Consider the following 18,537-nt stretch of genomic DNA (forward strand, 5'->3'; position numbering starts at 1 on the left):
TGGTCGCGGGTTGGAATCTCCGTTACACCAAACATGCTGGCCCTTTCAGCCGTGGGGGCGTTATAATGTGACGGTTAATCCCACTATTCATTGGTAAAAGGGAAGCCCAAGGGTTGGCGGTGGGTGGTGATGACTAACTGCCCTCATGTAGCTTTGCGCGAAGTTCAAAACAAATCATAATAGTCTTCGATTTATCATGTTACGTACGTGAGGTATTACTATTTCCAATAACCAGCCCCCCCGCTAGTATAGCGGTATGTCTACGGATTTACAATGCTAAAATCAGCGGTTCGATTCGCCTCGGTGGGCTCAGTAGATAGCTCAATGTGGCTTTGCTATAAGAGAAACGCACACAGAAATAGCCAGAAATTTGTATTTAGAGGTTAATTAAATATTATATGTATCAAGTTTATTATGTTTGCCAACAAGATTGATATACACAGTTTTATTTCTTAATAGAAAAATATTTTAATATTCAAAGATAAAGACAATACGATTTATGATAACGGTTATTATTACTAGTTATTACAAATAATGATTTATATACAACAGCTTTACAAACAATATTGAGTCTTGTACCTGGTCTGGAACTGAATCTTTTATCGACATTCACGAATAGCAAATTAATTCTTTGTTTACACACCTGTACGTATCTTTCGACAGGAATGCTAGATAGCTAGCTTTATTCTTCTTTGGCCTTACACCCTTACCAACTGATTTTTCCTGGCAAAGATATCTAATGTCCTCGTAGAAATAATAACGCCCAAAGTAATTCACTGAAATTGAACGGTTTCTAATATTCGAAATCTATAAACATTCTTGGTCAAATTCTGTAGTTTTCCGATTAATAGGCGTCTATCACAATTACAGATTTCGAGACCTATAGCACACTGACTGTAGCCGACCAATAATATTATTCTATTACTGTCTCACGACTAGCTGCTTTTATACGAATCACGTAAGATTCTAGAACGTTCAATAAAGTTGGAACACGCTAGCGTTTTCGTAAAACAAATATTGTTGATTCTTACTCCCAATAATCTTCTACAAATTTGAAGAACAGGTGGAACTTGCGCAATACGCATCTAAAAATATATACGTCACATGCATTAAAAATTATATTTAAACAAACGTAGACGCTACAATAACTGTACAATAGTAAATCTATTACAGTACTACATTCTTATTTTCTGTGTTAAAATGTTTACACCCATAAGTTTACATTTGTACGGACACACACATAGAGGCATTTTAAATATAAATCTATGAATGTACAATAAACTACTATAAGGCAAACTGGAATTTTTTGTGTTTGGCTTGCTTTAATATTTTGAATGAAGTAACTGTATGAATTTTTCCCATGTAATGGATATTCCGATGGGGTTGTACGAAATTTGCGGAGATTTACAACGCTAAATTCCAAGGCTCTATTCCTCATAGGGACAGAGCGCAGATAACCTATCTGAAGTTAAGTTTATAACAAAAATGTAGTAGAAAATTAACTGGCCCGACTTTAATAATGCACAAAATTTAAAAGTAATTGATAAACAGTTTACTAACTATAATTATTGTATAGAAACTTTTTAATGAGTAAAAGTGATAATTTTGTTTTATCATCTGAATTAAAATAGTGACTTATTTAATTGTTATTAGTTTTTAAGAAATAAATATTTCATGAAATGATAGTTTATTATTCTACTTTTCATTAAACAAAACATCTCAATGTAAGTTTAATGTTTTATCGACGTTACTCATATCTTTTGTTCTACCTTTATGACATGCCTTATTTAGTTTTTATTACGTATCTCTTTATAGACGAAAACTGTCCTTAACATCAATCAATCTGGATACAATGATTAGAAAAAATATCGTTTAAAGAATTTTTAATATGCAAGATCATCTTTGAAATATATTTCGCTTTGAGCACACAATTTACTCTCCCCTTAGAAGTTTCTAGAGAACGCTAAATATCACGTTGATAATTAATTAATGATAGATTTTGCTATTCTAATATACCCAAATTCCATTAGCAACTGTATAGCACAGCACGTTAGATTACGTTGTTGACGAACACTGATAAGAGATAGGGACAGTGAGTGATTGCACATAATTTTCTCAACTCTCATGATGAGAGGAGTGAAGACGGTTGAGGTGATTCTCATGTCAGTAATTGTTCAGGGTTACGATGATAAGGAGGGTTATCAAATTTAATTTACTTAACAATATCCTAGTTACAGATGTCTGATTAAAAGGATTATCTTTAGCATAAGCTCGTGTTCACACATATCTTTATGATAACTCCTATTGGTGTTCTAACACTGTTATTTCTTCTTTGTTTATTTAGGGAAAAGACTGTTTTATGGACTAAAGAACCAGAAAACCAAACAAAAATGTCAGTTCATAATTTGATTATCTTATCTTTAGATCGAACACATCTGTTCGACCATCTTAGTTGTAGTAAATGTATGGAGCTTTCAATAAGTCGAGGTCTCACAAAAATTAACAATTGCGACACTGACTTGTTTGTTTATCATACTCTTCAATTCATATCGGTAATTCACAGATTTTAATAAATATGAATCAAAACAAGTGCTTTTAGAATTATATAGTTTTCGAGTATAAAAACACCAAAACATTATCAAAGCGGATTTATTATAATAATAACATTGAACAATATTCGTAGAAGATGAATACAAGATTCTCAGTTTAAAATTCAAAAATTTTAAGGCTGTTTAAAAACTTAGTTTTTATAGCAAAAAATATTTTACATAACGAAATCCTTTTACTGTAAAATTCATTTTAAGATATGTTTATTTTGTTATATTTGCTATTGTTTTGGTGCTAAATTTTGTCGTTGGAATTGTTGTTATTTTGAATTAAGCACAAAGCTACACAATGGGTTATCTAAGCTCTGCCCACCACGGGTATCAAAACCCGGTTTTTAGCGTTGTGAGTCTGCAGACATGCCACTGAGCCACTGGGGGCTCGTCATTGGAAAAGAAAAATCCAGAAAACTGATGATATGTCACATTTGTCCTTAAAAGAAATCTAAATTTTTATTTCTACTGACATATTTTAGTTTCAACTAGCGCCTTATAAGTGTTTCATATTAAATTCATATGAAAATATTCGTAACTCTTTAATTATCAACTTTATTTACACTATTCGTTACCGATGAAGTACACATGTTTCTTCATGCAGAGTAGATGTTTCGTCAATTATAGCACTCAGTATAAACAACTGAGAAAATAAATTGGGAAAAAATCATTTATTTGCTATGGGAAATCTTAACAGTACTTAATAAAAGTACCTGAGGCATTTATGATAATTTTATTACATGTTTATGTGCGACTCGCGTGTTATCGTCGATATCGTATTGAACGAAATCATGGACCCATCAGGTCATTCGGTACAAAAGTAATGTATAAAATGAGTTTTTTTACAAGTGGAATCAATATGGCTAAATAGAATGCTATCGTAAAAATAAAACATATACTAATTGTTAAAACAAATACATTACAGGTTTAAAGTAATATATATATATATATATATATATATTAATGTTTACATCTGATAAAAGAGAGCAGACTTGCCATAAACTGTAAAAACTGCGCTTCGAGATCGGATACCCTTCACACCATCAGAAGCCCCTACTTGACACTGAAACACAGCATCATCTTCTAGGCTGACATTAGTAATTTGAAGTGAAAAGTCTCCTGTGGAGGTAGGAAAAACACACGTCACTTCATGTGACAAAACTTGAGCTTAACATTATAAATACATCAGGCTTATAAAGTTATTTGAATACCGAAGAGATTTCTAAAGCCTGGTATCATGCTGTCAGAGACTGAAAAGTAGAATCACCTTGGTGATGTTTTTGACAAAACATATTTTTCACATGGGTAGCATAATAAAATTCTAATATATCTTTAAATTAATATGAAGTTATACTTTATATAACATTTACATTATATATATTTCAAAAATAATTTAAAGGAAGTTTCAATGTTTTATTACAAATATTTCTGATTGTTATAGAAAATCTTTCACAAAACTCAGCATCCTAAACAAGGTTTTTTTTTTCTAATAACAAACACTGAGAACTCGAATCCTTTCTTTACAAGGTATTAACATATCGTATTTTTAGAAATTTTACAATGGTTATTAAAGTTTTTTTTTTTCAAATAACAGACGCTAAGGACTTCAATCCCTTCTTTACAAAGTATTAACATATCGTATTTTTAGAATTTTTCCTATGGTTATTAAATGTTTTTTTTCCTAATAACAGACGCTAGGGACTTGAGTCCTTCATTTACAAAGTATTAACATATCGTATTTTTAGAAATTTTACAATGGTTATTAAAGGTTTTTTTTCAAATAACAGACGCTAAGGACTTCAATCCCTTCTTTACAAAGTATTAACATATCGTATTTTTAGAATTTTTGCTATGGTTATTAAATGTTTTTTTTTTCTAATAACAGACGCTAGGGACTTGAGTCCTTCATTTACAAAGTATTAACATATCGTATATTTAGAATTGGTGCTACTATTTTAAAAGTTGTATTTGTAATTCAATGGTTCCAGCTAGTTACACTGATTGAAGTACCATAAAATTAATGATAAGTTACCGCAAGTAACAAAAATTAAACAATGTTCTGCTGCCAGCAACAACAGCTTTGCACGAAATTCAAATCAAATAAACAAACAAGCAACAAAATGAATGATGCACCTAACTCATGAACTTAATACTGCAAATCTCAGAGCGATGGAGTACCGTACAAAATAAAAAAAGGTGCTCTGAGTTTTTAAATATATCAACCATATTTCCACAGCTGTACCTGTGTGTGAAATCTACTGGCAACTGAAAAAAAATGCTTGCTTTCAGTAGTTTCAGTGGTGTCTTTGAGTTTCTGAACGTCTTAGCTATCTGAATTCACTAACCATTTGGATTTGATTTAAAGTGAATAATACGTAAATTTAACCAGGTACAAAACAGGATAAAATCTCCATAACCTAAAAGTTAACAAAACAAACTGTGTTATTTTCTGTCTTATTTGTAAGCTCTTATGCTCTTTAAGTGTTGCATAATTTGATTATGATTTATATTTCGGTTCTCCGTTGCATTTTCTGATTTTTATAACTCATACTTAGAAAAGTAATTCTGTGACAATAAGATAATGTAAAATTATAACATTCGGTGTAAATCTACTACTTGTACAAATTTTGATATATGATCTTTGTTTATTGAAATATTCTTTTGTGCGATAAATTATTTCGTGCTTCCTTAGTTTTAGTACGAGATGGGCTGGGTGATTCATATTATATGGAATTAAACACGTAGAAAGAAACTATAGCTAAAGTATCGTTTATATTCGTTTCTAAACCTTTTTTTTTTCAATACGAAAGATTTTATAAATATTTAGCTTAAGTAGAGACAAAAACTTCTACAACTCTTTGTAAAGAAATAGAAAAGTTATCCATACCTTCCTCATCGCTGCCGACCATGGTATAACGGGGAAATCCAGCTAGTGATCTTTCAGAACCGAGTCCGAAACCATCTCTCGTCCACTGTAAAGTTCCTTTCTTGTGCAATACTCGACATGGTAGAACAATTTTGTCACCTTTAATAGCTGTCCTGTCCGCAGGTTGGATAGCAAATGTTTGTTGAATAACGTCTGTTAGAAAACTTCTGTTTAATGGCATTGAAGAAAATCAGCAAAAATATTCACATTTCAAAGAAACTGAGTCAGAAAACAGTTCGAAAAGTACAGTTATATATGTAAGTATAGATTGTTGTTTTAGTTTCTTTGGATTTCTGTATTAGTTTTATCAGATTCAGATATTGGAATGTTTGTGTTTTTTTTATTTCAAGAGTTTCTAATAACTTGAACTTTCTTTTGTCAAAACAGTAAGTATATCAATGTTAAAAATGTTTGTACTAAACTTAAGTTTTATCTCATGTGTAAACAAATTTCATTTCATATGTGTCTATAAGAAAGCTAGGCTACAATTTAGTTAATAAAATTAGCGTGACTTAAAGATCGAATTTATTAACATTAAGAAATAACTAACAAGTTAGCAACCAACTGAATCCTTATCTTACCTAGAGGAGATCCGAGGGACTGCATCACCTGACCCAGTACAATGAAACTCAAATGAACTAGACACAAGGGTGAGCGTAAGTGCTGGAAAAACAGGTATTGTCTATTAGACTTCATCTTCCCGCTCTTAGAAGGACATTGGTTCTTATCTCTTCTTTTCATTATGAAGGCGTATTTTGATTTACGTCAGCTACAAGAAGCAAAGATTCCCTAAGGGAAGATAAAATCCTTATTTTTTTCTTTTGATGATAAAGTGCATGCCATCAGGTTAGTGTTTCATCATAACCTTCTTGGAGTCTTAATCATTGTTTAAGTTTGTTCTGCATTATCGCTACGATAGTCAGCTATTAAGATCAGACATAATTACTGAGGACGTAATAACTGACCTAAAGCAAGTCAACACAAGTGTCGCGAAACTTTAACAGCAATGATTAATCACCAAAAAACAAGCACAGACCACACAATTACATTGACTGTAAAATATCTTAAAACGAAGTAAATTTTAGTACGTTAATGCTAAATTTCCAGGATGTAAAATTTTCTAGTTTGATTAAGTCATAATGATTAAAAGTTAACAATATCTGGTAAAGCATCATTGTTTTTGATGAATTTAATTAAGACAGTTTAGAGATGTATGGTAGCTTTAGGGTAGTATATGCTGGAAAAGGAAATTATGGTTAAATTAATTTACGGTTCAAAGATTCTCGAATTTCTACAGTACCCAAGCTATACAGAAACCTTGTACTCAGTCATATCGTTTCGTGGTTTCTGTTTACTTTGCACAGAAGCATTTCGTTTCACAAAACCTGACTGCTGTGTACGCCTTTTAACGAAACAGAACGTAAAAAGTTATAAACATATAACTTAAATGAAGAGAAAAATTATGTATAAGTTTAATTTAGGTGCTTTGTTTGTTTGTTTAGAATTAAGAAGAAAGCCACATAATGGGCATTCTGTGATCTTCCCATCACAGGTATCAAAACCAGATTTTTGGGGTTTGAGTCCGCAGATATACCGCTGTACCACTGGAGGGCTATTAAGTACTATACAAAGAAAATCAATACCGTATTTTAATTATATGAAATGTTGATATATTTCTGATATAAAATACTTAAACAAGAATTATAATTTGGTTATCCAAATATTTGGTATTTTTGAAATAATTTACCCTTGAATACAAATATAAATTATTATCTTCAATACATGAAATTCATATAACGTACACAACATATGTGACCATATGCTCATAATTAATATATTTTGAGATAAAATGCGTTTATTATCATTATAACAGCTCTCTTTAACCTCTTATGGGTAACCGTGATACAGAGTTTTAATACTCAGTAAAACTTATTTTTCGAAAGCAATTCTGTAATCTAATAATTCATACTTAAAAATCAGGGTAAAATGTTAAAACCTACAACGTTCAGTAATTAATGTAGTATCATCGGAAAAGAAGATTGTTCTGTAGTTAATAATGTGAATCAGGAACTGATAAGTAAAGAACTACATACCATCTCACTTGTCTAAAACTAATTTGTTTATTACCGAAAATAAAATCATATTTCATACAACGATTCAATCGGGTATGTCTGCATTCTTAAGTCACGCTATGTACTGAAGTGGCGTAAAAGACGTTACCAGAAACTATGTTTAAATTGTATGTTTTTTTCTCTTGTGAAAGGATGGGCTAGGTTATTTTTATTTTGTAAATGTTGTAAATGCTATTACGTTATCAAAATTCTATACATATATGTCTGCATAGTCTTATAATCTTAGTACATTTAAAACATTATTTGTTCTGAAGCAAGATGGCTTACCAAACAACACAACTGTTTATAGTAAGTTTGTTTTTGAATTTCACGCAAAGCTACAAGACGTCCTAAATCAGCAGTGTAAGACTAAAATGAAGGCAGATAGTCATTACCACCCACCGCCAACTGTTGGGTTACTCTTTTACGAGCGAGTAGTAACATTGAGCGTCACATTATAACGCCCCCGCAGCTGAAAGGACGAGCATGTTTGGTGCGACGGGAATTCGATCCCGCAACCTTCAGATTATCAGTCGAGCGCTCTAAAGACCTGGTCATGCCGGGCCATTACAGTAAGTGACAACTAACCAAAGCACAACACGCTTTTTAATCTCACAAAATCAGCTGGCGCAGATAGCCTCGCTGCTTTGCCATAAAACACTAAATCAAATCAATCAATCAACTCACAAAATCAGAGCAAGTGTTTTGCTACTGTATTGATAATGACTAATGAAACACACGTTATGAAGAATGATTTTTAGTTTATTTTGAGTATATACAAAACTGTAAACTAAGGTACAGATAACTTGATCAAGTAACAATCAAATACAACGCAACTCTAACAAGGAGATTTGAGTTGCATCAAAAATATAAGTAATAAAAACCATATCTGTGTGTGTGTGTGCAGTTAAAAGATGTAATTACAAAGACGCAAGCAACTTATTCCTCAAATATATTATTATTGCAATGACTAAATAAAGGGTTTCGTAGCTCATTAAGTTTCTTTTAACTTTGGCGATCTGTTACTAAACTCGAATAAAAACAATATATCTACTTCAGTCACAATGTTCCTCCGGTTAATTCAACACAAAAATTGTGTTTGTAAGGTTATTTTGAATGTTTGAAGAAACTGAACAAAAGCTACCTGCGCTAGCCTTCCCTGATGTGATACTGATAAACTAGAGAGAAGGCAGCTGGTCAAAAGAAACTCACACTATTACCCTCAGGCTACTCTGATCCAATAGTGGTATTTGACTCTCACTCTTTTCCCGCGCCCACAACCTCAAAGTGGTACTCTTTCCTCCAACGGTCACGTGAAGTAAATCACTGACTTTCGAATCCGCAATCCTTCATGTAAACCATTAGGTCTCGCAACCCTGGTAAGAAAAAACAAAAACTTTTGATAATGGTTAATTACTAGGTCATTCTTTTTCTTTTTTACGAGAGTGGTGATGGTTGTTTGTTTTATATTGGTTGTAACTGTATTTATTACTGAATGGTGATACAATAACTTGGCACCGTATATATATTTTTTTTAATTTCGCACAAAGCTACACGAGGCCTACTGCGCTAGTCGTCCCTAATTTAGCAGTGTAAGAGTAAAGGGAAGGCAGCTAGTCTTCACCACCCACCGCAAACTCTTGGGCTACTCTTTTACTAACGAATAGTGGGATTGACCGTATTATTATAACGCTCCTACTGCTGAAAGGGCTAGGATGTTTGGTGCGACGGGGATTCGAACCCGCGACCCTCAGATTATCAGTCGCGCATATATTTTAAGACACTAACTGCATACTCACACCCACAAAATCGGCTTTGTACCTATTTCATAGTTAAAATAGCTTTATTAACTGGGCACATACCACTACATCCAATGTAACTAACTTGTTGTTAAACAGGGGTATTATAACTACATGGTTTAAAGGACTTTAGATAATTAATAAATGTATTTGTAAAAAATAAGAAGAATACATTAAATACGCAAACGCCATTGTTGTTTAGATCAGTATCTGTGAAGTTACTCTGGTGAAAACATACTTGCATTAAAAGACAATTTCAATTGCTGTTCTGGAAATAGCTTGTATAAGTGCGGACGTGCGCTAAGATAACTGAAACGACATTGTATTTTCACCGACACAGATTTAAATAGAAGCAAGTAGATAAAACCTCATATTTATGCAAAATACAAACAAAAACAAAGAAACAAAAATTGTGCAATTATAAAATAAATCAGACCCAACGTGTCAATTCTTTAAGCAGAATGCAGTGCAAGAAGGCCTTGATACGAATCTTGTTTTATATACATATAGTGTTATTATTTAAGTGACTTCGGGTCACATTACAAATAGGATTCACGTTTATTTACAGTTTCCTCTGGTGCTTTACTATTTCAGGATATATACAAAAAACAGCTTTACGACGTGGTTAAATTAAAGTACAGAGCCTTCAAGAACGAAAGTTTATGTTTGATTATGGCTTACTGGATTAATTAACAAAATAAAAGGAAAATAAATCGAACCTTTTAAGATGAAGTGTTAGAATAGCATCAACTAACAATCGGGGAAGAATAAAATTCAAGTATCCTGATACAGGTTTGTCACTTGAATTAACAAAAAAAAAGACTTTTTTTAGGAACCTTAAAATATATTTATTATTTTAGGATATATTTTAACGTAAGTACTGTTTTATGTAACATATGAATGAATTCTGACTAGAGTTAACTCTATTCGGAAGTTGTCACGAGTCAAACCTAACTAATTAAAAGCAACAAGAGCTTACGTTTTAAACATAGATATTACTAAAGCATTATGTTAACTTGAGAGGCTCAACAAACCGTGTAAAAGTTTAGCCCTTGTTGTTCTTTCAATGATTACTTTGGTTTACATCATAGGAGAAAAACTAGCTTCATAATGATGTCATTCCCACAGCATGAAGAGTTTCCGGTAATTATACATCAACAAGCTGCATTAAAGTATTGCCTGATAAAATTACAGATACTCCAATTTTACGAATGTAACTTTAATTACTAAGTAGACATGCAAATGCTCTCCGTGCATTTTGTCTTCGTTCCACGTTAAGCCTAAGGATGAACCACATCTTAATTTTCTTCCGTAAGTTGCTATTTTTTTATTTTCCTCATTACTGTCTACCGGTATAGCTTATAACAAAGAGATTCTCACTAATAAACTAATACATAAGTAATGGATGTTTTTCCGCACAAACTGATCAACCCTGCACAACAAAAAAACAACGAATGACATTACTTTTTTGTTCGATTTCGCGGAAAGCTATTAGAGGACTTTCCGTGCTACCTGTTTCTAATTTTGGAGTGGTAGTCTAGAAGAAAAGTAGCTAATCAACATCACTTTCCGCCAACTCTTTGGCTATTTTAGTCAGGCCTACGGTTGGAAATTGACCGTAACTTTTAAATCGTATTCATGGAGCCAAAACGTAAAGTGTTTGTTTCTTATTTCTGTTCAGTTTTGTTGTAGCCCCCCGCTGGTACAGCGGTAAGTCTACGGATTTACAACACTAAAAATCAGGGGTTCGATTCTCCTCGGTGGGTTCAGCAGATAGACCGATGTGGCTTTGCTATAAGAAAAAACACACAGTTTTGTTGTAGCTGACGTAAGTCACGGTGTCTCAGCTCTTCAGTCCGACACGCTAACCACTGAGCCGCCCTTGGCCACAGTAATATTACAAATTTAGCAGTAATATAAAAATGTTTTTCTTTCTCGTTCGTATCATCTATGCATGAAGATTTTAATGAATATTTTCAAATACTCACTAGGAAAGAAAACTAAGTGTGTAAGATCGAACAATAACTAATTCGATGTAAAATTTCGAAGTTATCTACAGGAAATAGTTACAAAACTACATAAATATGGTATTTTTAACAGGAAGCATGTTTCATTTATGTTTTTTGCAAAGAGACAAAGTACATTTGTTTTCATTCAATCAAAATTCATGAATATTGTACTCGATTAAGTCGATTATCATTCCAAATTCCCCTGTAAACTGGCTTGACTGAGACACATCAACCAAAGTTCTCGCTAGTTAAAATATCAGTAACACCACATTATTTCTGATCTACAAAGGTGATATATCTTAACACTACAATATTCGATGATCAATCACTCGAACTGAGCAGAACCCCACGTGATTTATCAGCGTATAATCGTAGCTGTCTGATCAGTGTCGGTGGTGACGTGGTGAGAAACGAAAAAGTGCTCTCCTACGATTGCTCCTAAAGACAATGTAACATTTCTCATAAACCAATCGATCTTGTGCTTGTAAAAATTTCCTGAATCCTGCGATTATGTCACAAAATTCACTAATTGAATATTATTTTATTTAAATCCTTTATATTGGTATAGCTTCTTTGTTGTTGTTATTTTTAAACACGAACCAATTATCGTTAACAATATATTTAACTCAATGCAACTGAATCACGATCACGGGAGTAGAAATAACGAAGTGAGTATTGTAAGCGGAGAAGTACCTGACATATCAAGATGTTAAAACATAGTCTGGAACACATGATATCATGTTTCAAAGGAAATATATCAATTATTTTATCTGAGGTTTTATTGGGCGCATTACTTCTCAAACGAAACCATAACAACAATTCCAGTAACAAAAAAGTAAAGGAGCAAATGCTTATGGTATGAGAAGTGGTAACCAATTAGTTAACCGTTGTGACCCTACAGCTCTTATATCGTCGGTTTTTCTTAGAAAACCTTTTATTTTTAGATATTATTGTTACGGATTTTTACATCTTTGTGAAGCATATCTCTTGTATAAAATACTCGTTCTTGTTTATTCTTTGTTTTTTGCTTCTCTTACTTTTACTCTAGCCATAAGTTACTCGTTCGAGTACAATGTACGAAGTAAATTGAAATCCATAGATCTTAATAAGCTAAATGTAGCTTTATACATAGAAAATCATCAAAAGACCTTAATATGATAAACGTAGCTTTTTACACACAAATAAGACGGATCTTAGCATCGAAAACATCTTTGTTCTTTGCTAGTCTCTAGTTTACATACTTTATTATTTGAAGAATTCCTCACCCGAAAACAAATTACCACAAGTAATTTTATATACTCTGTTATATAAAATTCCTGGAGTAAATTTTCCTGAAAACCCAAATTTATGCGATTTTGCTGCAAACACTGGCGCAATTCAACTTTCCAATTTGATACGCCGCATATGTTTTTTCCATTCTCTATTTAGCAGATGTGATATGAAAGATATAGTTTAACAACTAGTAACTGTTCACCATTGTAATCTTAAGTTACTGTAGATTACCTAAGGACGACAGAACATACCCAAAATCCAACATCTAGTTGAAGCTCATTGTTCTGTAATTATAATAACTAACCTGAATAATAATATTTCACTGCTAGTCAAGGAAATTGTCACTTATAGCACGTTGTCACAGGACTTCGCAGGGGCAAGTTTCCTGAACTCGCATGAGTAATATTTAGACACTAGAGTGGTATCTCTTGTTACCAGATGTTACGAAGACAGACTTTCGCTATTGGGTGTAATCAAATCTCTCTTTCATTTCAGGAACGAATTCATTTTAGCATTGCGTAAAGACTGTCTCCTCCATAAAAGGCACCTGAACAAACAATGGGTGTTGAATTTGGTGATGTCATCGGATCAACTTTGCTATAACAGCTGGGTTATCCTTGTGTATCTTTAGAATAATTTACCCTAACGCGTGATAGCCAATAACGAAACGCCTAATTACTGTCAATTTCTCGTCGAAATCGACGTTGAGAAGCCTGTACGCCATGGGTAGCCATTTCACTAGCGAACATTACAGTGGTTATTTCGCACTTAAATAATGACTGTTCGTCGTTTTTAGCATAGATTTATAACAGGTACTTATTAGTTAAGTCAACATATTACAACTTGACTTTTAATGAGACCTTCCACGATCATTATTACTTTTAAAATTTGAGTATTAATATTAAATGACAAATATTTGCTATTGTTTATAAATAAGGAACTTATTATTGTATTTATGTTCTGGATTATCATTAACCAAAGGTTACGGCATATTCTTTTATTCATTTTTATCAGAAGTATTACATATAATCAATGTGATAAATCACGCTTTCAAACTGGTTGATTTTCAATTAAAATAAAAACTCTTCTTTAAAATATTATGTGTATTATTCATTCTTTTATAAAATTGCCTGTAAAACTACGATTCCTTGTAAGTAATAGAATGAACTTCAGACCCATAAATTTCTGTCAGAAGTTGTATATGCTTTTATAATTTTTCAAACACTTACACGACAAAATATGATTACATTATTGTATGAACAAAACTATCTGCTTTCCAAAATGAAATTTAGCAGTTCTATGGTGTTCTTTTAACAAGAGATATTTCAAATGTACAGTAGCTAAACAATATCACGAATTTCAATCAAAAGAACGTGATAAAGATTAAAGTGAATAACTTTAAAAAGAAACATAACTTAATTTTTATTTAAGTTTTTCATTCAATCGAAAAAAATCCCACATAATAAAATTTAATCATTATTTGGCTAGACTGGTCACTGCGACCCAACTGGAGTATGTGACCGTTAGTTGCATGTTTTTCGTTTTCTCACGTTTAATAATGATGCTTCTATTACCATGAAAAGTACCGTTAATGAAAGAAAAAAAAAGACCCGAAGAAAAACCATATCAATGAACGAAAACAATTTTTTAGGACTAAATCGTGGCTACGTTAAAAAAAAACTTAGTTGTAATGAACTATTTTTATTGGCTACACTTTTCCTGTTTGTCTTTACGTGGTATTATTGAATCTTTGTTCTACGTAGTCAGTTATTCTGAGCAAAAATAAAAGAAATAAATACATCGCGACTATCTCTAACAAATTAAGCGGATAAGTCGGTTATATCATTGACATTGAAGGTATGAGTGGTTGATGTCACAGAAGTCATTTCAGTGTATTGTTGTATTTATCTTATAATAATTAAAGCGGCAACATAAGTTGTTTTCAAATGTGTTATCACTCAAGTCATCTCAACTAACGCTTAAGTCAAGTTACTGAACGAAACGCTTTCCAAATAGTTCTTCTTTTTATATACAAATAATAATAATACTTATTAATATAAGTGAGAGGCAAAAATGTTTAAACTTCGAGATCAATATTTAAAAAAATGAAGTGTTATTCACTTCACCAAATCGCTTTCAGCAACATCTAGAAAATTCTTTCAAACAGCTTTACTCAACTTCTACCCGAGAAATGTTCATACGTTTCATTTTCACAGGTTTTAGTAGAACTGCACATTTGCTTGTGATTCTATAGAAGCAAAATGGTTTACGACATAAATGTAATTTATGTTCATTACTTTCCAACATTCTTCCGCTCAGCCGTTCTTCCACGTGTAACATCCTCTTCGTCTTTTCTGAAAAGCAGTCGGCTAACGGTGATATGTGAACAGTAGAACAGTTCACAACAAAGCTTGTCGCAGCATGCTTTACAACTAGCACGAACTTATTCTTAGTAAGAATTATTATGGGCATGGGTAATTTGTTTTATATGACCAGTTACCACAGTTGTCACAGAGGAGAAACATGGAAACTGAATCTGGAATTATTACTAAAACTTCAGTTGAACTTACCAACGATATGTACAACTGATGGTTTTATGTCTATATACATGCATTTTATGCATAACAGTAGTCGCGGAATCTACATGGTAGAATTATTATAACAAACAAAGTTAAAACTACTTTTTATTGTACAACTCGTTACATACTTGTATATATTTTCTGAATAGTCAAACGAATTTCTCATTTTCCCATCAATGTTCTCATCCAGTTTCCATCAGAATAACTGAGAGAAGTTTTTCCATTTCTTTGTGCGTTTTGTAAATTAATAAATACGAACATCCAGAGGTCGTATGATAATTATATTTTTCAGGCAGTTCTGGGAAGGCTAATACCATGTAGGAATCAAACTCTTGGGGCTGAACAATTCTCTACCCGACAAATGTCATTCACAGTTTTTTTTTTGCGCCAGTAAGAACAAAAAATAAAGAAGGGAAATTCCTGAAAATCATTCAATATATTTTTTTTCTCCCTCTTACGTTTATATTATGGAACACATGCGATAGAGAAAAAAAAATTAAACGTGCTATCGTATATGAAACTATAACAATTTATCTTAGCTAAATATTGTGTTTTACAACTATCAATGTGATACAAAAAATGACACGTTTTATTTACTACAGTAAACACTATTCACAGCATTTCTTCATCGAACCAAAAGTTATTGTTTTTATTTAAATAAAATACCTACATAGATTATAATACATAGACCACAGCAACCCATTTTATACTAATTTTGAAATACATTGAATGAAAGGGATAAAAATTATTAAAGATTAATTAATTAATTAATTAAGTTGGTCAAACATTTTATGGCCTAAAGGACTTCAGTACCTGTACTAAATTATTTACGGCCTTACAGTGTAAGAAGCAATAGTCTTCGTGTTGGGAATATGCTATTCGAAGTGTGGGTAATAAACTTAGAAAAACTTATTTTTAATCTATTAAACGTCTAAAGATTACCAGGAAACAACACTTGGTCACACAAACCTTTGTCGAGAACGGTTCACCGTAAAGTACATTTCAAGCCTTCTGGTGTAGTGCCTCTACATCAATCTAACACGTTCACGTTACCCCAACACAACACGCCCAGAGTGTGGATGTCATGTGTGAGTTTCTCAGGATATGTGGCACTACTTTAATATTGTATACGTTCCTATTGATGACAAGATAGTCTAGTATTGGGATATCAAGAGTACTTTATATTTTTGTACAAAGACAGGTAGCGAGGCTGAGAAAGAAACAAAAATGTATTCAAAATTCAGAAACATCTAGTGAGCATGAATCTAATGAGACTTATCTCACTTGAAAGGTAGAACCACTATTAATAATTCAGATTTAAACTGGGGATCAAGAATGTGTTTTATTTCGTAGATATACATGCGCGTATAAAAGGAGTAATACATACTTTACCTGCAAGTAACGCTTCTATTTTAGAGTAAATACTACTTAAAAAGAAGGCATGTTATTTACTAAAGCCGCACCGCTATCTTACAACTGTAACATTTCTTTCTAATTATTATCTTTTTTAAAAAGTACTGACCTAAAACAGAAACCAAATGTCGTATATAGTTCTTCATAATGAAAAAATCAAACAAGAAATTTTGAACCATAGTAACGTGGCTTTTGTGTGTCTAAAAACACGTTTAATCTTGTGTTTAAGTCCTATAATTCTAATCATCTAGACTTGAAAATTGCATGTAATCAAAATTTCTAAATGTATATATTTAAGGCTCCTACCAAGATCACTACAGTTAAATATACACTGTATAGAATACTTCCCTTCCTAAAAAAAAAATGATCTGAAAAATTTAATGACATCGTATTCTTAAAATATATTTTTTACAATGCACACACGGTGCCTTTACATAAAATGTTGGTTATAGGGGATACTGAAGATAGATGCTAATTCCGCGGTACTTCATATGATGTTTTATAAATATGTTTACATTATGCACTCAGTAATAACAGTGGTTATCACTTTGAACATTTGTAATGTTATGTTTATCTATTGATAATGCAAATATAGCTAACTCATGGGAATAGTTTCCAGGATTATGTGTAATTTCGCTTCCCTTTAATTAGTAGTTCGCTATGATCCACTCTAAAAAATTATTTTATGGAAAGTAATGTAACTCAAAATTACCTTCATTTTGGTTTATGAATTTAACGTTTGATATTATGAACGGAGATACATTGTTGTTGTCGAAATTAAGATGAACTACAGAGAGTTCCAAAGATGTAAAAGCTAAGCTCGTTATATCGTTTTCGTGATACAATCATTATACGTCATATAACTAGTCTCGGTTGTAGAAGGACATTACTGAATCCATTGACATGTATGCTGCGGATGTAAATAAATCATTGCTGTGTGTTGTCGTGGTAACAGTACCACCTTTAAGCTTACACTATTCATCAGTAGTCTTGTGTAATACATATGTATTCGATCGCTTAACCAATAACGGTTTGTTCTGAACAATGATTGTAGACCATGGATTGAGAATTAGCATAATATACGCTATTCCTCGCAGATATACAAATTCACAATCGATATTTACAAATCTAGATAATTTTTCTTCTGTCGTTATACTGATACTACGCTATTCACAGAACATTAAAATCTACAACAGTAAGTAAGGTATACTTGTATTACTTCTTTATTGTTACTTCTGCTTACTGTATTGGGTGGAATGTGTGTATGCATGTTTATATACAGACTCACGCCGTTCTCCGTCAGGAAAATTACTTTTCTAATGGAAATACAGCGTTCTTCACACTTCTCATCTGATCAATCTCAAATAATCTTTAGGTTTTTTATACGTGAAGCAATATTACCATAAACTCAAGAATACAGTCTGGACCCTATATCACTAAACTGAAAATCCGTCATTATCTATATAGAACAGTTCCACGTTTATGGTACAAAAATAAAAGCAATACAAAACTGCCACCAAGCACATAACGTATCGCAAACCTGGTAGAGTATTACCCCATTATCAGTTTATTCGAGTTCTGCGATTTCATTTTTTAATTGAGAAACAAGTTTGTCTTGTAGAACACATAACATCAGAGCGAAGAATATTAATATCTTTAAAGAATGTATCTTAAAAACTTTCATTTCCTCTGGTTATGATAAATTAAAATGCAAATGTTGTTAAATAATAAAATATGTCAAAAGAGCGTGGAGGGCTAATAGCGTTTCATAAAAATAGTATTAGTAGTTATTAATATAATATTCATATCCAATGTCTGGGGACCTTCTTAT

General features: G+C 32.2%; 1 protein-coding gene across 8 annotated transcripts in view; it reads right to left on the minus strand.

Annotated features, from left to right (window-relative positions):
- The window catches only part of LOC143230877 (irregular chiasm C-roughest protein-like), a 61,615-nt gene that overhangs the window by 18,338 nt on the left and 24,740 nt on the right, over window positions 1-18,537 (minus strand). For 4 of the 8 annotated variants that reach the window (XM_076465167.1, XM_076465165.1, XM_076465159.1 and 1 more), the window contains exons 2-4: window positions 6,105-6,312; window positions 5,485-5,676; window positions 3,594-3,716 (exon numbers count right to left, since the gene is read on the minus strand). In XM_076465167.1, the coding sequence (XP_076321282.1) occupies window positions 3,594-3,716; window positions 5,485-5,676; window positions 6,105-6,264 (475 nt within the window). In that variant the 5' untranslated portion in view covers window positions 6,265-6,312. Of the gene's footprint in view, window positions 1-3,593; window positions 3,717-5,484; window positions 5,677-6,104; window positions 6,313-8,778; window positions 9,011-13,018; window positions 13,038-18,537 lie in introns of those variants that run through there. The other 4 variants (XM_076465163.1, XM_076465160.1, XM_076465162.1 and 1 more) reach the window with 4 other exon arrangements.

Source organism: Tachypleus tridentatus, chromosome 10 (genome assembly GCF_004210375.1).
Source record: "Tachypleus tridentatus isolate NWPU-2018 chromosome 10, ASM421037v1, whole genome shotgun sequence".
In the NCBI taxonomy this organism is placed as follows: Eukaryota; Metazoa; Arthropoda; class Merostomata; order Xiphosura; family Limulidae; genus Tachypleus; species Tachypleus tridentatus.